The sequence below is a fragment of the Amphiura filiformis genome, chromosome 9 (assembly GCF_039555335.1).
Source record: "Amphiura filiformis chromosome 9, Afil_fr2py, whole genome shotgun sequence".
In the NCBI taxonomy this organism is placed as follows: Eukaryota; Metazoa; Echinodermata; class Ophiuroidea; order Amphilepidida; family Amphiuridae; genus Amphiura; species Amphiura filiformis.
The window spans coordinates 56165272-56188895 of record NC_092636.1 but is presented as its reverse complement, the minus strand read 5'-3'; the positions used below and the strand labels follow the sequence as shown (position 1 = coordinate 56188895).

Genomic DNA, 23624 nt, shown 5'->3' with positions numbered 1-23624 from the left:
TGTATAATGTGCACTCCGCGTACTACGCGCAGTGCTTTTGCACGCGTTCACATAGCCTAGGCTTGATTCATTTTTCAGGCGGGTTGATGCATTTATATATGGTTCTATTTGTTAACATTTTTAGTGATAATTTTGTTATAAAAACAGCAAAAATTATGTGTTTGTTTCTTCTCGTGCATGAAATAGGTAAATGAACGCATATTACATGTTGCTTGAGAAATTAGACAAAATAATGCACTTGCGCTGATGTTGAGGCATCTAATGCACTCCCCTCATCGGGGCTTGTGCATTAGACGCATCAACATCAGCACAAGCGCATTATTTTTGTCTAATTTCTCTCACAACAAGTAATACGCGTTCATTAAACTATAATTGGTAATACTGATGGATATGAATTGGGTGAATGTTGTGATTTCATGATCAACGGTTATGGTGATGTATAACTATGGCAATCTATTTCACATGTTTTATACACTTTAATATTTTAATGGTCTACTTTTCATAGACACATGAATTGCTGAACATTATTGGCAAATTTATAATCTGCCAAAATAATTGACCTCACGTTTTCTCCATGTTCATTTCTTGATCAATTTCACAATCAACATCTGTCACTATGTGATACATCCAATTTTCACATCACTTTTCTTTAATATATATATATATAATACTTTTTATAATGTGTCAATTCTGTTTGGGGAATTGTATTTTCTCCCACTTCAGCAAAAACTAGTTCACCTGTTGCAATATCAATGATGCCCCTGGAGGAAGTCCTCCGTCTTGAAGTGCCTGGTTCCTCCGTGATGTCTAGTAGTTCATCATCATCACCTTCCTCACTATTATTAATTGATGTGCTTTTGTATTGATTGGCAGCTTTCACCGAAGGTTCTGCTGTAATGAGTCTATCTTTTTCCATCGGTACTCTACGAAGCTCTAGCCAACTGTGGAGGGAAATAAACAAAGGGTTAACTGGTTATGCTATTCGTGTACTTATGACAACTTGCTTTTAGGCAGGGATCCAGGAAAAAACCTATTTCCGTGGAAGATAAAGCCAAATTTCACTTCAAGATTGTGAAGTTTCCCATAATTTTCTAGAATTTATCATTTGGTGAATCAAATTTCCCTCCCAATTCCAACATTTCCTTCCAACTAGCCCTGGTCAAATGCTGATGTGATACACCCTCCTTGGCAAAAACCAATTACACTGGTGCACCTCGTAGGTTAAATTATTTTGGGTTGCACTTGCTGCATATATTCATGAGGTTATGAATATAAAATTGTGTACAGAGTTGACATAATACAGGAAACAACAACAAGAAAAAAGGTACAGTATGCAATATGTTATTATTGTAATGTAGCCCCTAAGGCACCTTTAATTATTCATAACAGCTAGCTGGCATCAGCCAGAGATGAAAAAGATAATTGCATTCAAATAATTAAAGGTTCAATGGCATGTTGTAGCCTCATTTCCGATTTGATTATTTGGTACACTAGATTTCAACAAGTCACTTCAATAAGATAAGATCTTATATTGGGCAATTCCAGTTGGAATCCATACACCCCCCTATGGAAGACATGACCTTAATCCCTAACACCGGGGTGCAGATTTCAAATGGAGTGACCCATTCGGGTAATCCCATTTGAATTTCTCATTCCCAGTGTGAGTAGTTAAGGTCACATCTTCAAGGGGGGTGTAAGGATTTCAACTGGAATAGCCCATTGAGCTGTGATCATGGTGATCTTCAGATGACAGTTGATTGGATATGGAAATTAACCTATTATCATCACAACACATGTTGATTGGTACCATGGCAAGCAGAGGTAAATCCATTGATTGATAATGAACTATGGAAGTGGCATTTGGTGAGAGCTAGAGACAGGTTTACAAATCAAAAGAATAGGGGACTGCGGAACAGGTGCTTTGCAATGCACTTGACATCATGATTAAACAAGCAAACAAACAAGGCTGTGATCTTGATTGGATGTGTACTGATATCCTTTTATCTTTGTCAATGCATGAGTATTTTAGCACAAGAATTGAGATGTAAGTAAAACTGAAAGTCTGAAACAAAATTTTGCATTTACATCTGAGGTGATTATAATAATTTGATAGTAAGCTTGATGGGAAAACAATCTAAGCACCTTTTAATGCATATCAACCTTTATTCAGCAAATGCAAAATATAAAATACCAGCAAAAGCAAGAATGAATACAAGGAGGAACAAATAAACCCCGGACACAATCTGGATTAATGTTGTCCAAACAAATCCACTTCAGCGAAAAAATGCTGCATCACATAATCCAATGTTGTCTGTCTGTCACCTTGGTGCCTAACTCTAGTGAGCAATTGACACAGATGAGCTGGCACATGTAACTTGATAGAACATGGCCTTGTTTACATGGGCAACATCACATCAACCATGAACAAATTAGATGCATTATGTAAAAGCCATGTCGGGATGTGCAATATCAAAGGAGTACTGGGGGGAATTTACTGCTATTTAGCAACTACTCATTTTATAGGATTTTGTTCTCAAGTTAATTTTCATTAAGTCTGGTGTGTTTATGCAGAGCTTCATGTGTGCAAGTGTGAATGCACACATGACTGCATTGTAAATGTGTTCACTCTATAAACCTACTCAATAGTTCATAACAGTTGACAGAAAAATGCATCAGCTTCCGTACAATACATTACTTCTGCTATCTACGACAAATAGTGCAATACTTTATGACAAGTATATAAACTACATCAACTCAGTACTGACTACTACAAATAGTGCAATACTTTATGACACTACATAAACTGCATCAACTCAGTAGTACTGACAGATTTATGAAATCTGCTAAAGGTGTGCTATCTTATCCTGATGGCACACTATCTCTTAGATTTATTCACTTGAACATAATATGTTACAACAAAAGCATATTATGCTTTTGTAACAGCGGCACATGCATGCAAACCAGCGGTGCATTCATTACACATTCATTACACAAAAGTAATGGCAAAATTACAATTAAATACAAAATGAAAACAAGGATTTCAAAAAGGTGAAAAACAAAACAAAACTTGATACCACTGATGGACTCCCCATCCACTCCACTCCTATCCCCTTGGAAAGTTCTTTCTCAACTTTTCTGCATACACATATTGGAAGACCACCATCAAGGTCCATACAGAGACAGATCAAAATATAAAGAATGCTGCAGAAAAGACCCAAAGATGGAAGTGCCAAGGGCAAGTGAGAGTGCCAAAACAAAGGATGGGAACAGGCCCTTAATAAACTACATTAAATGCTTTGTTTGGTCTAATGGATATTAAATTATCTGTGAATAACAGCATATTACTTCACATGCTATCTACTCCTGATAGCACAGAACAGATAGCTTCATAATTAGCTATCACAAATATCACAATACTTCATCAGCTAGCTATCTACTACTGATAGCAAGCTCATCACTCAGTGAGCTGTGTACCATCTACATTATTGTCACTTTTAAGAGACTGTTGAAATCATATTTTGTGTTTAATGTGGGTATATTTGTACTATGATACTGTGGTGTACAGCATTCCAAATGCAGTGTATTATTATAATTATTATCATTATTACTATTATTATTGTTGTTATTGGTATTATTATCATTATTATAGCACATTTTATTAGCCATCTATGGATAATTTAGCATCAATTCACTATTTCAGCTATCTACTGCTGACAGCTCATCAACACATTATCTACATCTAGTCCTATAATAAAAGCGGTTTCCTTCAAATAATAACTTAGGCACGGAGTTTCACATGATTTAAAACGGCAAAATCGCGGCGGTTTTTTATAAAGCGAAAAATGCTTGCGAAAATTCAAGTCAAAAAGCGCTAAATCGTTTTCCACCACTTTTTGTATCCATTGATGAAGTCCCACGCAATTGAAGTAAATCAAGTATGCGAATTCTGCACCTATTTCACACGTGCTACTCCGATGTTTTTCTCCATGAAGTTGATACATGATGTGAACAATGCAAATTTTATGTGAAAAGCTACTACTGTACTGTACAATAAACATTTTAATGCATAACTGTACTTTTTTGGTCCAAATGTTGTTTTTGTCACGAACTGATTCGTATCTCGCGTGCGTTCTGTGACTTATATCCTACCCTTCTTCGTTCAATCAATTATGCATATGATTAATGAAGTCACTCATACATACGATCGATGTAAAGAATTAACTACCACACATGGTAACACGTCATGGAAAAAATCGGACATTTGCATATCACGGAAAGGCTTCCGGGGAGGATATTGTGCTGGTCTGGACTCACGTAAACAGTAAATATTGGTGAATTTACATTGAAAAGTAGTGCGTTTGGCAAAATTCTCAAAATTCACGATGGACCACCAAAATCGCGATGGACCCCCAAAATCGTGATTTTTAGCGCTTTTTGCGCGATCACGCGAAACTCCGGTGCCTATAATAACTGTTGCACAATGATTTTTGAGCTTTTCTTTGCTGATTGCTCATAATCATAAGCTACAAAAGTGTTTGTGTAGGTGAAGAAAATACTTGCCTAAATGAAATGTCACTACATGGACTACATGCATTTCAACAGATAAAATAAAATATTTCCCAACATTTATACATATTTTCTCTGTAGGATAAGTGAGATAGTTAAGGCAGCTGTGTACTCTCAGATACGCATGTAGTAAAAGTGCCATAACTTTGTAATTATTCACGCAAAGACATGTAAAAGTATACATTTTATAAAGGCAAGACATCAATGAATCTCAATATAAGTACAGTTTTGGTGTAAAAACAACAATTATGAAGAAAATCACAAAAAAGTGAATTTTTGTTCGGTACATCATAACAAAAAAAATTTTTTTTTCTTTTTTCTTAATCTTGAGGCACCATTCCAAAAACGTTTTTTTTAGTTTTTTGATATTGGCCTTATTTTTGGAGATATTGACCATATAAGGCATCAAAATGAACTTTTGAAAATTCACAACCGCCTATTTGCACAAAATGATGCCTAAAATTGGAAATAGACCAAAATATAAAAAAATGAGAAAACCGTTTCTTAAGTCAATCATGCTTTTTATGATGAGCATAATTGCTTACCTATAGATGCTGTATTTATTAAGTTCTCGTGTACCTAAATCGTCATTTTACCGAGAAAATGAACATTGAAATAAAGGCTGTTGAAGTTTAAAGTGGTCACATTTTGCATTTTGATCGTAGCTTACAGGAGAATGCGGCAGTTCTCGTTTTTCTACCTTACATTACGTGAACATCGGGTAAATCCACAGCCCCTTGAGAAGTTTGAGCGAAATCTATTCATATCTTGATGTTTAAATCGGGGGAAAGAACTTAAAAAAAATCACATTTTATCAGCTAAAACGGAGCCATTTGACCGCTTTTTGTGAAATCAGTGCTTCCGTGGTGTTTCCATAAGATGCGCCACGCATGCAGATAAGCGTCGCGTATGCGTAGCGTATCTGTGCGTTACCAAATTGCGCTGATTCGCATAGCCTTGACACGCAACGCGATCGTTGTTCTTGGCAGCGTGTACCCTGCTGGTACAACAAAGATTTTCTTTCCTTAAAATTTCAAACACAAGTGGAATAGTGAAATAAAATCCTTAAAATATTGCAGTTGGAGTTTATAAATCTGGATTTTCATTCCTTGTATTTATAAAAAACATAACAAAGTACAAACATATAAAAAACACTCAATTTCGCGAAAGAAACAATGTCTAGAGTACACAGCCGCGTTAAAAGCAATTGAATATTATTATAGTATTGATTTAGATTGCAGTAACACTAATATGTTGTTTTAGCTTTGTGCAAGTGTGTTTGGATTGCTTGAATGCTTCTTTTGGTAATGTAATAAAAAAACAAATGTATCCTGCACAATGTGTTCACCCCCAAAGAGATTAAACACAAAGAGTACCAACTCAAAATTGCCCTGTATGTTTAACTCTATGCTAAACCAACCATATTGGTTTGTCGCTCACCTCCGTTGTTTTCAGAAAGAGCCCAAAATTGAACAATAATAGTCCCAAACAAAAATGTTTGGTAGACTCATAACCGGTGCGATCTTACCTTTCCGATGTTGATTAAGATACTTCTTGCATCGATCCCGAGATGCGGAAAAAACCAATAGTCATTTTGTCCCACATAAATGAATAAATAACAAAACCCCCGATCCCCGAGTGGACTCACCCATTCGGTGACGTCACACACGATAATCATCCCTTATCCGACTTGGGCAGCCCCTACTCGGCCAAACTTGTAGAAGCGGCGGGTCGGGATAATCAACATCGGAAAGGTAAGATCGCACCGGTTATGAGTCTACCAAACATTTTTGTTTGGGACTAGACTCAGTACACCGGTCGATCTTACCGCTTCCGATGTTGATTAAGATACTTCTTGCATCAACATCTGAAAGATCGATCTAGCAAGTAACCGACGGATGGAGGTACAAGATTGGCCAGCATCTGATAAGGATCGGGAGAGTGGGTAGCATGGTAATCGCGAGGTCAAACTATTTCCCCCCTCACGGCCGGAAACAGAAAGACTACGTGAACAGACAAAAACCCTGAACTGAAAGTTCAGTGGTTAAGAATAGAAACACTGGTTCTTACCATGTTGGAATTCTGATTGTCCATAAAACACCTGATACCCAACCACCATATTATCTCCGCAGAATAGCCCTGGAGAACTAATCGCCTGGTCGTTGGTTTACGGTTTTGTAGTAAACCGTGGAAAAGGACGACGGGTTCTTCCAAGACACAGCCTGACAAATCTCTTCTATGGGGACCCCCCTATGGTAGGCCCACGAAGATGAGATAGATCTGGTTGAGTGGGCCTTGGGGCGAGCGTCTTTTGCCGCCCCCGAGTCCACTAACACCTGGACCAGCCACCGTGCCAGAGTCTGTTTAGCGGCTGGACCGTGCGGTTCTGCGTGAGTGATAAATAAGCGGTCATGAGCCCCTCTTAAGGTTTGTGTTCGCCAAGGTAGTGCTGTAGCGCCCTCACCGGGCACCCCAACCTGCCTGCAGCTAGTGGCGAACCATGCCCAATACTGGGGAGGAAGAGGGGCGAGTGTCGGAATGTACTTCGCTCATTTTTTGCAAGGAAATCCGGGCGAAGAAACAGCGTCGCTCGGTTGTTAGTAAATCCGGAGCCTGACTTCGAGACTGCGTGCAACTCTGAGCAGCGCCGTCCCGAAGCCAACGCCAGAAGAAAGGCCGCCTGAAGAGGGACGTATTTAAGTGTCGCTTTTGACCGGGGCTCAAAAGGGGGCCCCTTAATATACTCCAAGACTGTGTTGAGGTCCCATGGAGGGACCACCTTCCTTTCGGCGGGCGCTTTCGTTGAACATACCGTCGAGAAGAAGACTTAGGGACCCATCTGAATTGATAGTCGACCGTCTTCAAATCCCGATGAATCGAGAGAATGGCTGACTTATAGTTGGCTATCGTTGCCTGCTGAAGTCCTGACCTGAACTTTTCTGTCAGAAAATCTGCCACTAGAGGCACAGAGGCTCTAGTGGGAGATGTATTTCTCTCATCGCACCATGCGTAGTAGGGAGCCAAAGCGCTGACTATACGTGCGGAGGGTAGACTCTCGTCTACCCCCGGCGATGAGAGAAGCAGCTTCTGATGAAAAGCCTCCCTCCGCCGCACGTTCCCTGATAAGGGCCATGCAGCTAACTGCAGGTGCTCTAGTGGTAGACTTGGTACCTCTCCTCCGGGCATCCGGAGTAGATTTGTAACTGGGGAGTACTCGCGGCTGTGCCGCTAGTAGATCCACCATCGGTCGAAACCACAGGTGTTTCGCCAGAACGGTGCTATCAGAATGACGTTGCAATCCTCCCTCCCGATCTTGGTCACCACCCTTGCGAGTAGTGAGATCGGGGGGAAAGCGTAAGCAGTCATTCCTCCCCAGTCTACGGACAGAGCGTCCACGGCGAATGCCTGTGGGTCTGCGACCCTCGAGCAGTACACCGGCAGCTGATGATTGCGATGAGATGCGAACAAATCTATCGAGGGGTGGTACATTACCTCGAAGATCGTCTGGGCGACCTGCGGAGCAAGGGACCATTCTGTAGGTCCCGACACCTTTCCTCGTGACAGATCGTCCGCGAGGATGTTGGTGACTCCCGCTATGTGCATCGCTCTCAACGTAATCTGCCTGGCCTTGCACCACCCTATCAGGCGTAGTGCGTGCAGGCACAACCGTGGTGACCTTGTGCCCCCTTCTCTGTTGAGGTAGGCCACCACGGTTGTGTTGTCCGCTTGGACAACGATATGAGATCCACGATCACCTTCTCGAAATGCTGGAGAGTTCTCTCCACTGCCCAAAGTTCGAGAAGGTTGATATGGAACTCCGCCTCCGTGGCCGACCATAGGCCCGAGACTGAGTCCCGTGGATGTGGCCCCCCAGCCCAGTTTTGACGCGTCGGTCGTCACTACGTGGCGCACCGCTGGTGCAGGGAACCTGACACCTTGAGTCAAATTGGGCTGATGGGTCCACCACCAGAGTTCCTCCCGGGCGATCTCCGACACCGGAACCGCGAGGGATCTTGGGTGACGACTGGGCCTGTAAAAGGCTAGAAGGTGTAGTTGTATAGGCCTCATGTGAAAACGGCAGTGGTGCGAGGTCTACCATACTGGCCATAAGGCCCAAAACCTTCATCCATGCCACAGCGGTGCTCCTCTGACTCGCCAAGAGTCGGGCACACCTCGCCATGTTCGCACCCTCTCGGGTGAGGGCGCGCCATGATCCCTCCTTGAGGTTGATCTGGGCCCCTAAGAATAGTGGTGTCTGCGTCGGGACCAAATTGGATTTCTTGACGTTGATCAGAAATCCCAGGTCCCGACCGTCACGGACTACTAACTCCACGAGACACTGTGTCTCCAGTGGGGTGCGTCCGTAAATGAACCAATCGTCCAGGTAGCAACACATGTTGACTCCCCTGCGCTTCAGGTACGCTGCCACCGCCCTGACCAGGAGTGTAAACACTCTGGGGGCGGTGGACAAGCCGAATGGCAGGCATCGAAACTGGTAAGTTTGACCCTGTACCTTGAAGCGTAGAAACCTCTGATCTTGAGGTGCGATCGGAACATGCAGATATGCGTCCGAGAGATCTAGCGATGCCGCCCACATACCCTTGATGGGGCAGGCTAGCACCGAAGCGAGAGTCTCCATTCTGAACCTCTTGGGCCTGATGAACTCGTTCAACGGTTTGAGGTTCAGAATGGGCCTCAGTCGCCGGTCTTCTTTGGAGCCAGAAAAAAGTGCTCCAAAACCCCTTGGTGAAAGGGGGTAGACCGGGACAATCGCTTGCTTCGTGAGAAGCTGAGTGACCTCTGACAGTAGTGCCCGACGCTGGGGGCCGTCTGGCGGCACTACCGTGGACCTCTGAATCGTGCAGGCGCACGAGGGGGGGCTGGTAACTTCCAGCCTGTAACCCCCCCACTGACAATACCCAGGCGCCCGGTGAGATGGCATGCCATCTCTGGGCGTAATGCAATGCGGCAGCCCACAGGGGAATCCCTGTGGAAGTCCAAACCTGCCGGCATGGACTGTCGACCGCCGTGCCCTCAGGACCGATCTGGTTTGCCACCCTTAGAAGAACGGCTCTTCTTAGGGGCTTGCCATACGATCCAGCACTACTCTTGCGCTTCCCAGATTTTTTGGGAGGTGCTGGAGTAGCCTCGGCTCGGGTGTAGTCTGTGGTGCGCGTCCTGCTGAAGCCGGAGCTGGCGCTGAAGAACGCTTTTAGAAGACTTCTTCTTCTTGTGCTTCTTCTTCGCCTTACTGCCCTTCCCCTTGGTCAGGGCAGCCTCTGACTTCTTCAGAGTGCTCTCATTGGTGGCCTTTTTCGCCCGGTCCTCCACCGTAGCGGAAAAGGCCTGTCCAAAGAGTAGCCCCTGTCCCACCGAGTCTGACTTCTTCATTGCTTCAGCAAAGTCGGAGCCGTAAGTTGACTGGAGGGACAGACAGGCATTCTCCCGGCGGCGAGATGACATCCTATGGGCTAGGCCCATAGAACTCTCGTTGAGGTTAGCTGTTAGCACCGCTAACAGATTAACCTCATGGAAGAGTTCCGGCGTTGCCCGTGGTGGTCGCTCGCTACCTTCCTACCGAGGTGCTCGGCAAGCGTGGTAGCGACGCTTAGAGACTCTGATAAGCGGCGTGCTCGCTTATCGATGAGCTTTAGCTCCTCCTCCCACTGGGGGAGAACGACCCGTGCGCCTTGGCCGCCAGCGGCAGGCGCTTGGCAACGCCTGGATCCATGTCAGGGACCCTGAGGTAGGTTTCAGTAGTCCTCCTGCGAAACACGCAGTGGAAGCGTGCAAGCACGCCGGCGTCGAAGCTCCAGCGAGCCTGACAGCCCTCTGAAACCTACCCTTGAGGTCCGCCGGGAATGCAAGTGCGGGCGACCCTTGTGTGGACGCCAGCTAGCTGGGCATCCTACTGAAAAGATGCCCTGGTCCTCCTGAACGGACTCCTCCTGAGAGAAAGCCAGGCCCAAACCTTGGGCCACACGGCTCATCACCTCAGCGGTGTCCGCAGGCAGACCATTGCTAGCGAGTTCCTCACGGGAAGCGGGGAAGGATACCTGAAGCTAGCTGCACAGTCTCATCAGACTGTGAGTCGCTACTGGTTTCATCTTCCGACTCCTTTCCCCCGCCTTCAGACTCTGACTCACTCTCAGATGTGGGAGGGATCTGACGACTGGCATCTGAAGGTGGACAGGGAGGTGTCGCCACCGTGTGGCTAGCCAACTGAACACCAGCAGAAGAGGGAGTACTCCCGCTTAGACCCCGAGATGCTAGCTATAGCACCCGGGATCCGCGACGCTCTCGCTGCTGTCGCCCTAGCCATAGCAGCGTGCGGCCTACCCTGAGCTGTAGCAGGATTAGCCACTCGCCGCCCGGGTTGGGTAACAACGGGTGGTACTGCTTGCCCAACGCTAGGCGGCACTTGCCACGGTGCTAGACCGTGGAAGAAACCACCCTGCGGGCGGATACCACGGGCATACCCTGTTGGTAGCTGACCCTGAAAGGATCCGCCACCAGGAAACCCCATGGAACGGCAGTACCAGTACCGCCTCCCCTGTTGCCACAGAGACTGTGGTAACCAGGACGAGTACTGCGGTACCTGCGTGGTTGTCGCGTCGGGTGCCCGGTAGGGCTCCCGGCTGCGTACCACTGTACCCATGCCTCACAGCGTTCCCCGCTAGAGGATCAAGCCGTGTGTATGGGTACCCCGCTATACTGGCTGTCCCTTGGCTAAAAGGAGCTTGCCTAGTATCACGGGTAGCTGAGCGTGTATACCCTCGATCAGTCACCTCGCTACCTGAATAGGCAGTATCAATCAATGGAGCCATGCTCCGCTGAATAGATAGTGATCGATCATAAGAGGGTAATTGACCCATTGACTGTAATGGATCACCCACGCTCTGCTGGCTCTCGAGGACATAAGTGGGTTGTTGATCAGCCAGGCTGTTCAAACTACCTACTCTAACCTCTTGAGCCTCGCCCAAAGGTCGCTGTGTGTGGCGGACCACTCACGGCAGCTATGGGCGCGTGCATAGTGGCTACCACTGAAGTCAAGCCGTAGCTCGTCTCGGTAGCTGCCACTGTTTGCACTTGGGTCGCTGTCCCGTGAGAGACTGCGAGCCCAACCCCCGCATAGCCGCTAGCCAGTCCCGGAGGACAGCCGGCAGCCATTCCAAGGCCCAGGGAATCACTCGGCGGTCCCACCATGGAACGCTGCCGTGTGACAACCCCAGTTGGTTCTGCTAAGACTACACCAAGCGTTAGCCCCGTATCGTCTCTGCTAAACCCATGCATCGCCATTCGACCCTTGCGGGAACGAAAAAGCGTGCTGCGTGTCGTGGATCAACCCAGGCAAGCCCGGGTTCCACTGGCACGCTGCGTGCTACAGACCGGCCGAGGCAAGTCCGCTGCACGCTGTATGCTAGGATTCAACCCAGGCAAGCCCGGGTACCCTTGGCATACTGTCCGTCGCCGCTACTTCGCGGGTGCTAGACCCGCTGTTCGCCAGCAATAGACGGGTGTCCACCTGCAAGAAGCTCGCTAGAGATCTCACTGGTAGACTGGTACTCGCCTGTTAGGGCAAGTACCGCCCTGCTGCCTGCTACTAGCTTAGACGTTAAGTCAGTGCTTTCGCTGGCTGCTAGGCCTTCGGGCTCGCTAGCAGTCCCGGAGGGTCCGCCTGCTTGCCGGGACCGGAGCCCCAGAGGTTACCTTAGCGTGGCCCTTGCCGGCCTCGCTAGTACCTACCATATCAATCTTACCTGTAGGCTTCTGTTTCTTAGTCTTCGTCTTCTGTCTGTGTCGAAGACCTAAACGAGCGCTACTTTCTAAATCCTCGAAGTGGATGTCCGATAAGCCTATGCAAAAGGAAGCACACTTATTTGATTTAGAGCAATCCCTGTGGGTGTAGCAGAGTGGATGCGGGTCCCACTCTGCCACAAGGGAAGGGCATGATTGACAAGGCCTGGACATTGTAGTAATCGGGGCGTACAGCACTACCCCCGAACACAAGCTCAAGCCCAATAAACAGACCCACACGCACAGTGGCTGACGCTGATGTAGTGGTATGATATAAAAATATATATACAAAGGGATGAAAAACTGAAAACCTTTTGGGGAAGATTTGTCAGGCTGGTCCTTCGAAACCCACCGAACTCTTAGCAGTAACTCGTCATCAGACGCTGCACTGAAAGATATAACGATAGAGCACACCATAAACATAGCGATAATCACTCACCATACATGTATACACAGTACTGTACAAACATCTATTGTAACTTACTAGTCTGCTATAGTTGTTTTACGTGAGAACAAAAATAAAATGGCGTCCTAAGGCGGCCATTTTGAAAACGTGTGTCCCGTATATGAACGGAAACGCACAAACAAACTAAGTTTTTGGATCGTTTGTGTCACTTTGCTAGCCGAAAAATGACGTCAAATCTATCCTCCGAGCGACTATACTGGTTGGTTTTTACCTCAGTGTAACAAACAAACTGTATATCTCGTCCTTTGGTTCGTAATGATACTTAGCGTTGGTAAAGAAAAATCCACACGTCTATCTCATCTAGAAACCAAGGAGGATAAGGATGATTATCGTGTGTGACGTCACCGAATGGGTGAGTCCACTCGGGGATCGGGGGTTTTTGTTATTTATTCATTTATGTGGGACAAAATGACTATTGGTTTTTCCGCATCTCGGGATCGATGCAAGAAGTATCTTAATCAACATCGGAAACGGTAAGATCGACCGGTGTACTGAGTCTGTGTGCATGGAAACAAGTCCTATCCCAAACCTTCATACTAACCATTAAACACAGAATGTGAAAGGTATGCGCTCATGTTTGAGTGAGTATGCAATAATATTATCAATACAAACATTTTATGGTAAGGCAAAAAAAAAAAAAAGGTTTGTCTCAAAGCTCACGAGAAATTTAAAACAAATGCGAAATGCCATTTTTTTTTTTTTTTTTTTCCCGCCTTTTTTTCATGGTATTTTGAGAAAAAGTCCGATTTTTGCCGATTTTTTCTGGAAAAACTATAAAAAAAATTTTTTTTAAATAAAAAAATTTCCGCATTTGTTTTTTTTTTTATTTTTGGGATTTTACAAACTGCGCGCAAGCTTTGAGACGAACCTTTTTTTTTTTTTTTTTTTTTTTGGCCTAATAAGATTGTATCATCTCAACCTCAAACCACCTGTTACAATATTGTCCTCATGTTGCTTCATGGGCTCACATTTTGTTAACATTTGCTATATGCTTGTTGCTCTTGCTAAAGAATGAAAAATCAAATTATCTGCTGAAACAATTTCATTATCACACTGGTAGTTTTAGAGATGTAATTGCCTTTGAGTACTAATATGACACGATTATATAAACCTATATTATTGGGTTATTCCAGATGAGTTACATATTCCCCCTATGGAAGACATGATCTTAATTTTCAACATAGGGAGTGTGAATTTCAAATGGTTACCTGAATAGGTGATTCCATTTGAATTTACACACCCTGTGTAGGAGATTAAGGTTGTTTTCCATAGGGGGTGTATGTATTTCAACTGGAATAGTCCATTTTACCACAACCTTAGGCACAATACATTTGCACCATGAACAACATAATGTGATTCTATATGGAACACATGTAATGTAACATGTCACAAGCCTTTTAGAATTTTAAAATTCGAGAAGTAGGACAAATAATCATGGAAATTGGAAATAAATTGTGAATTTTGGATCCTCACTCAAAATGCTAAATTGCCCTGAAGATATTATCCTGTGATATTAGAATTGGGATTACGGTTATGTTTGCCATACTCATACATGGCGGAATATGATGTAGAGATTTGTCGTCAGCCAATACCATCATGTGTGTATGTACATAAAAGTGGTACTTCCAATGGCTGCCTTTTAATATTTGAACTTTATGTTACAATATCAACTCTGGCGTAGTGGTTCTTGGTATGCTATCAAGTCAACGCAGTCACCTGACAAAATGAGATCATGAACCACACTAATATGAAGCATCTGCAGTTTCTTGCAATACATTAATGTAATTTGCAGTAACCTGTCCATGTGAGTGGTATCTTCTGCCTGCATTGACCAAGAATACACTTCATTAACATTTGCAATGCATCAAAAGTCCAAAACACATCATATAACTACTAAATGAGTTATGATTCGGTTTGGACTTAAGGGATCTAAAATGAGCGTTTATTGCGTTTCGACAGTATTTTTTGTAGGACATGAGAGCACCTTAGACCTATCGAATTGCATTCTGAATACGAAGCATGTCTTTCTGATATCAAATAATTTTCATTTTTTGAAAATCACAATATAATACAAATTTTATGACAAATTATAAAATTTGATATTTTTCAAATTTTTGATATATAACAGTCCTCGAAGTAAATTATATAAATCTAATGATATATTCTTAAAGTGTATGTAGCAGGAGGAAAAGCCGACGGTCAATTGAAAATTTTGACCTTTCATATTGAAGATATGGATTTTTTCCCAAAAGACCTTTTTTTTGTGTGTTTTGGGAAAAAAATCCATATCTTCAATACGAAAAGGTCAAAATTTTCAATTGATCGTCGGCTTTTCATCCCACCTACATACACTTTAAGTATAAATCATCAGATTTATAAAGTTGACTTCAAGTACTGTTAAATATCAAAAATATCAATTTTAATGATTTGCCATAAAATGTGTATTAAATTGCGAATTTCAAAAATCAAAATTATTTGATATCAGAATGACATTCTTCGTATTCAGAATGCAATTCGATATGTCTGATGTGCTCTGATGTCCCAAAATAAATACTGTCCAAACGTTCATACCCCAGCCCTTAAGATGGTTTAACAATTTATGATGCATCAGTAATGTTAAGGAGATGCACCTCTGATCTGATTTTTAATATTTTAGATTTTCTGATTCAGCAAATCATGATTATTGCTGAACCATCTGACAAGCTATTATATTATATTCTCTGCCACAAGCAATTAAAAAATATAATATAAGGTAGCCGTATCTACAAATGTATATTACACAGATCTGATTTTAAACTCACGCGATGTTTATTTTGGTTCCGGATTTTGGTTATAAGTGCTACCAACACATGTATATTTACACATGTACTCTTAAGCAGAGCTGACATGTTGTGCATTCATACAAATATACTACACCAAACGCTGATGCTTTTCAACACACACTCTGATGTATATTCTTGCCAATGCCTACTCTGACTGTCAACATCACAACTTGTATTATTCAGAACTTCATACATTTAATATCTTAATGCAAGTAATACTAATAAAACCATAATACTCAACACGTTTGACGTACATCAAGCTGCTGCATCAATATAATAAACACCGATTGGGAAAAAATACCAATTGAGAGACAAAAATAAAATAGCTGTAACTGACAGGTTCAATATGGAAATACTGCACATAAGAAAATATGTGCATGACAAAATGCACTACACCATAATACACATGGACACAAATATATCAATTAAACAGATTTGGTTTAAATGTCATTTCAACCAACCTGAAACATAAAGAATTACTTTATGTAATGTTTAACATATAATAACATTTTTTGGAGAAATCTTGGAAAAGAATCAATTCCATGTTTGTGCTATTGTTAGCTGTATTAAATTAACAAAGAATCCCCCCATGCACAATACATAGTGATCCAAGTGCAAATATGCATGTGATAATTTAAAGTTTGATTGATGAAATTAAGTGATTGTAAAGCTAAGAATATCAATTTTTCTGGTGCAAACTACAGAAAATGTTTTGTGCAATTTGGAGATAAACTGGATTACTTCACAACATGTTATATTTTTATGAAACAATGGGCATGTGGTCATTTACTTTTTCTCCAAAAATTGACTACCAATGTCTATCAAATTTAATGTTTATAGAATGCCTTTTTTCATGTAAGCTGTACAAAAAGACATCTCTGCAAACTGAAAATATTAAGATATTATTTAGTTATGTGATACCTATATTTCCTACTCATTTAGGCAGGGAGATTATTTTGATCGGTTAATGTTCCAAGAATGGATTATTTAGAAATTATTATTACCCTGCACTTGAGTTCCTTAAAATATTGCTTTATTTTCACATACATATTGGAGTCAAAATGATTGATTGCACTACATTACACAAATTGCACTGAAATCACAGGTTGGTTGATCATGCATACTTCTTAAAGACAGCAACAAAATTCACTATAAATCACAGGTTCACCAAGCACTCAACACTGACATAACAAGTATATTGTGTAGGAATGCAACAGGGTGTGCTTTACTGCCTTCCATTACTCATAACAGACTCTAATAACATTGTAAGATGTGATTTAATTGGGAAGCTGAAAATTGACAAAATGGTGTATACCATCAAAAATCTTCTCCATCAGGATCAAATTTGTCTTCTCTAACCAACTGAGAGATTTGCAAGTAGACTTATGCATTTTCAGTGTCTCTGAAAAGAGCTGTTTATAGAAGGCTCAAAACATAATGAAGCCTATTATTTTAGTTGAAAACTCATAGACTAGTATTGATGACATATGTAATTTGCAGTTCAATTCTGCATGTCTACAAAGTTTTCAAGAATATTGTGCGATTTGCAACTGCTTGGAGTGAAGAAGTTTAAGCCTTCCCTAAGTTATACCTTTCTGATAATATATTATGCCTCCACTGCAGGCAAATCCATGACCCCATTGCATTGAATTTGTGTTGAATTTGGAAGCCAGAATTCAAAGTTGGTTAACAAACACACCCAGCAAACACACTGTAAACTTCACATGTCTACTAAATCGATCACAAGCCCTACATAATGGATGATGTGCACACTAGTTGCATAGTGCTTAAGGTCTGTCATCCTATCAGGCATACCATTTAGTATGCATGTAGTTACAATGAGTTTACACAAACCGGTCGACCCCTGGGTGTGGGGCACCAGTGTGTTACAAATCCTCTTAGATCAGGCCCTGGAGTAACACATGGAAAATATACTTGACCGTTTTTTCTTATTCAAGATCGCTTTCACATTCATATATATAAAGAATAATAGAAGGCATAGATATATTACACTTAATGACCTTCTTACAAACACACAATGACACAAGTATATAGCTCATCTTACTCAGGCTTGCGGGGAGCCTCCTCTTCACTAGGGCTCTTAGTCACCGCATTCATCTATCCTGCTGAAGTAGAGGGCGCTTTATTATATGCATGTAGATAGTTTTCGGGTATGGAATTATTCCAGAAAGTGACTGGTTTGTAAGCAATGATGGAATAAGAAAAAGTGAAAAAAAAAAAGGATGGATGTTAGTATTTCAAAACAGAACAGCACAGTATATTAAGATAATGAACACATGACTATTTAAGAATATTTAGGAGTATTTTATAGTCTGTTTAAGAAGAGAAAAAGTTGGTACGTGCGTGATGGCAATTAGGAAGACATTAATGCCACTCTGCTAATAAAGACCAATTCACTCACATAGTAATAGAACTTTCCACCAGACAACATATCAAAACCACAACACTGAAATGGGGGAGGGTGTATAGATTGAAATTAACTAAGTCTCTGAAGAGTAAATTAGCTACAAAATATGAAAGTAACATTTCCTGAGGAACACATTTGATAATCAAATCATGGATAGCTGAGTTGTTGTAATTTGCTAATACATTATGTAATACAGTTAACCCACCACCAAATGTGCTCAACCCATCTCTGCCCGTCCCAAGTTGGGGAAGCTGCTGAGGGCTGCAGCTGGTAATATAGAGAAAAAGATGTAAGATACTGGTTTTGTTAAGAACACTTATAACAGTGCACAGCAAAAGATGTTGCACCAAAACAGGCCAGAAAGCAGCTCTGGATGGCCATAGTTTAAATCTCATTAAATACTCACTTTAAAACAACAGCGCCATGGGTGCTTTCTAGCGGATAAATTCACAATATTATTATCACTATTACTGCCTTTCACAATGCTATGTAACATTCAAAATTCAAGCCCTTGTGATTGTCTCTATCGAATGATAGAAACTTGATATAATGGCAACTACAAATATACGTAAATGATGACCTTTACAGCAACGCATCTTTTGTGCTGAAAATAACTTTGCACCCGAAGAATCAAATTGCTATCTTTTGACAGGAATGAATGTATCCATTAACAGAATCACAAGGCCATCAATAGATAGTGTCAGCATTATATAAGTGCATTCAAATTTGTTGGAAACCCTGGAGGTCACTCTAGAAATGTGCTGCACATCTGCCTTTATAAAAGCTACGGAAAGGGTAGGATTTTGAGCATATAGTGACGGCAATGTTCTTACCAATTAGGAATCCATTGTCTCTTTTTGTCATTAAGTATTAAAAATATAATGTAACACCATTTAGAGGGAAATGGTTACATGAGTTAGGGGATTAAATGCTTAATTTACAGTTATGCCATTTGCTACCATCATTTACATCATTCAGGGTCGGTTTGTAAGGCTTCATTAACAAGCATGGGTACTGGGTAGAACTTGAAACCTTTGTATACAATTGAGCAAGTTAGCCCTGTGTCTAAAAACGGTTGTTATTAGTGTTTGCATTCACCAAAGAAGTGCATTGACTGAATTTATGTAATTCAAGGCTAAAATTGAAGAGAACTGCAACATTTGCTATAAATATACCAGTGCTAAGGTGAGTTATGACCCGAAATGTGTGTTTGAGTGCGAGATTCCATTTCGTAAAGTGACTTAGGCCCATGTAATGTTTACAATCATAATATTTTGTAAGCTTACATGATCAATGGCATGCAATGACTCAGTGCCAGATAGAGAAGACATCAGTATGGTGCTAGGGTACTGGTCAGAACTCATTAAATAGGCGCCTGGATCAGGTAAGCTTACGGTTTGTGGGTGGATAGGCTAAGCTTATGATTTCACTACTGGTAGCCTATGTAATGTTTACAATCATAATGTATCATCAATGGTATGCAATGACTCACTGCCAGATGGAGAAGACATCATTATATGGTGGCACTCCGGACTAGGGCACTGGTTGGAGCTCATAAAATGGGCCTGTGGATCATGTAAGCTTGGGGGGGTAAGCATATTCAACACTTATAATTCAGGCATTGTGATCATGTTTTTCTTTGTTTCTGTGTGTCTGCCTGGCTGCTTGTCCATCTTGACTGTAAACTGATGTAAGCCTAAGTCTTGGTGAACTTTTAACATGCATGGTAATCACAATGCTGTCTTCAGTAGATAGCAGATGTCAGAGACACAATGACTCTGCTTGAAAAAAAAATGCCTGAAAATGCTGTGATAAAGCAACAAATTGTTTGCTTGTCCATGTACTACATTTTAAAAGATGGATTGGTCATTCAGTAAAAGTTTTTTCTTCTTTTTTTTCTTCAAAAATTACCAACATGCCAACATTCATGCTTTCTTTCACTTGGGTCTACAACTCGCTAAGGACCAGAGACACTTTAATTCTTGTCAGCAACACTTTTTTTTGTACCTCCTTTCTCAAAATATACACAGGTTAAATATTTCTTGTCTTGTTATATTGGTATCTGAAAGAGACTAACATGAACCTCATGATTTTGAGACAGAAAATAACTTTTTTGAGCTTCTCCATGTCGGACGACTTTTTTCTACAGAATAATTCAAGATTTTGATGAAAATAGTAAAAAGAAAGTTTTTCACAAAAATAAATTTTTCGATCGGAATATTTGGGACGGTCGTTTGAACAAGGACAAGCAAACAATCTTTTTTTTTGGCCTAAATGCAAAAGCCACTAACAATATTTGCTTTTCACAAGCGATTGCCTAGCCCCTATAAAAGCGATGCATTGTAATCGCTTTTCAAAAGCAATGCATCGCAATCGTCAAGCGATCAAGTGTAAATTCAGTCTAATATGGTGATATAATTGATGCATTATTTTTTAAAGCACCACCTTCCCTCCCAGCCATACAATCTACACAAATCAATATGCAGTCACTGTAATTACAGATGGAGAAAGGTGTAAACTTTATTTATTTTCCAACTTGAAACATCATCCTCCATTCAACCCTGAGTATATATCTCAAGAGGCCCGAATTACTGTAGAAGCTGAAATTTTTTGTGGTATTTTTATTTTTGCGCAATTCGCACTTTGACATACGCCCCCAAATTCAACACCCCGTGAATGTGCTCAATAATGAATCATTTAAGTTTAATTACAACAAATCTACAATAGTGTAATCATCACCTCACATAAATGTTAGTGAAGCTTGTAACTGCAAAAATATCTGTAAACAAAAATATTGGCTCATACAGTAGGACAAGTTTAAACACCCAAAAGTACAGAAAAAGTAACCCTGTGCATCCACATACATCATGGCTGTTGATAACGTTGTATTGTTTGAAAATCAGAATGGCTAATTATGATTAAATACATGCATTTGCAATATGATTTGTGTGCTAGGTTAAATTGTATCAAAAAGCCGTTCAGAATATCTCATGAGTTTTCTACTTTTTTGTATAATTCACTGCATAATCTTGATATTTACAAGACTTGTAAGGCAACAGGTTATACCATGATGACATGTGCACTACACACAGTGAGCGCAATCAGAGGTTCAGGTGTAAAATACACCAAGTGCTGTTGTATCAATATTGGTATTCCTAGTATTATTTTATACTTCGACACATCATTCTTCCCACGCATCACCAGGGAATGAAATGCTCTCATAGACCCAGCTGTGGTACCTTCCTGATGTTTTTAAGTTGCCATTGCAGGCATCATCCATCTAATCATCCATATAGCTTTTTTTTACTGGACTGTACAAATTGTGCACATGGTTATGTTATTGTTTTCTTTACATACCTCCAACTACAGTGTGATATATGTGACTTGATCAAGGGGAATGAGTCACATGTCGACCCTGGTCGAAAATGAGTTTTACATGTGTCTAAAGAGGACATTTAGGGCTTTCAGAAACTGAAAACCCCATGTTGATACGACTCTTCTTTACGAAGTTACATCAATTTATCAATCGCTGAAAACAACATAAAACATAAGAATTTAAACACTTTCTTTGCCAATATCTCAAAATCAATATTAGCGACATCCGACTCATTTCCCTTGATCGTGTCGCATATCTTCACCCAGTGAAGTAGTCTGTACTTTATGGAAGGAAGGAATAACTAGCAGGGGTAGAATCTTGTTTCACCATGTGAGATTTATAGCTGGACTAAATTATAATTCTGTTCAACTGGACTTACTGTTTTAGATGGCAACAGTATCATGTCATATCCATGAAACATCATCATGATCATCAGGCCTATTGATTTTTAATTGGTTCTGTATTCTTGATCTGTGACGTCACAGTGGTAGTGATGTCACACTAAAGTCGTTGAGGAATTTTCCTGATGGTTGGTTCGTAACTCTTGGACAAGTTGTGACATAGTCCGGACCCCCACAACGATTCAAAGTTGGTTCCTCCATGCTAACACATATTGCTTCTTTCACCTCTCTTTCATACCACTGTTCAATTCAAGATCAGTAGGCCTGATAATGTGTCATGGATATGAGGTGATACTCTAGTCTTTAGCCATCTAAACCAGTAAGTCCAGTTGAATAGAATTATAAATTAGTCCAACTATATTGATCCACCTGGATGATTGATAATATTCATAAATACATGTGAGATTTCATCAGTTTTGATATTAGACAATTACAAGAATTAGATTCTTCCCCATTTTCTTAGTGTGTAGGCTGAAAGAATCTATGAGAATCCTCTTCAGATTCATGCAAGGCAGAAGGCATTTTTCTAAAGAATTCTACAAGAATGAATTCTTGCCAAATTTGCAGTCCTGATTATAGGTATTTTTTTACATAAAAATCACATCAAATTATACACAAGGCAGCCTTGGATTGCCTTTTGCATTTGAACTCTTCAAATACTGACATGAAAATGCATTTTATCATGCATTACACGGTTGGGTGCGCAAATTGAAAACAAACAAACAACATTGAAAATCTAATGATTCTTGTAGACTGATCTTGTTTGGAAAGGCAATTTAGGCATAAAAAGCATGTAAAAGCAATGTAACCACCCATATGAAGCCTCATTTGAGGTGGGAGGCAACACCCACAGTCTAGCAATTGTTGAATCAAAACACCTTGCAAAAAGCCACTCAAAACATTGAAGCTGAAAGTAGAGGCCAAAACATACTATCGTCTTCGATATCTGCTTTTTTTTATAACAAATTGGATGAAAGTGACTTTTTTTTCATCAGAAATTTGCACAAATCTGAAATGTTATTCTTGGAAATAGGGAAATTCAGTATGTTGCTGTTGCTGTGAACTTGTTATAGTTTACATCATTAAAAGCATATTCAATAATTATATCTTACAATAATGCAATCACACTTGTGGTTACAAAATTATGACAAAATCTTGCAATTTCTAGTGAAAAATCAAGGTTAACTCTTAATACAGAAATTACAAATTGGTTTTTTATCCACTTCCAGCCAAACTGTAAACATTTTATTTCCATGACATAATACATGATATCAAATTGTCATGTACACAGTGGGACAGTTTTGGTACATTTGAACTCTGACCTGTAAGGAATATTGAAATTATTAATTATTCATTTATTATCATAATATTTTACCATAGTCGAAAGCCTTATCTATTCAGCCAACTTGACTATATATATTTAAATAATCAATTTGTGAGATTACCACATTTTTGTTTTTGTTTAAAATTTAGTAAAATGTTTTAAATAATATTTTGTAATCACAAAAATAAATTGGATGTTCAGATGTACATGCATACATGTACAAAAATTTGTCAAAACCATTCCACAATTTGTTTTTTAATCAATGTCGATATCGATATTCTTTTGAAAGAATTTGTTTTATCAAATGACTTCTGCAACAGAAGGAACACTAATATTTGTACTTGATGACAATAATTACTTTTCAATTCATTACTAAAACTGAGAGAAAAGAGATTAGATCAAGATACTAACCAAATGCAATTTTCAATACAATAAACTAGAATG

General features: G+C 40.7%; 1 protein-coding gene across 1 annotated transcript in view; it reads right to left on the bottom strand.

The window, feature by feature from the left end:
* Positions 1 to 23624, bottom strand: part of LOC140161201 (H(+)/Cl(-) exchange transporter 4-like) — a 94818-nt gene that overhangs the window by 41027 nt on the left and 30167 nt on the right. Inside the window, 2 exon segments of the mRNA XM_072184650.1 lie at positions 739 to 941; positions 17717 to 17846. Coding sequence (XP_072040751.1) covers positions 739 to 941; positions 17717 to 17769 — 256 coding nt within the window. The 5' untranslated portion in view covers positions 17770 to 17846.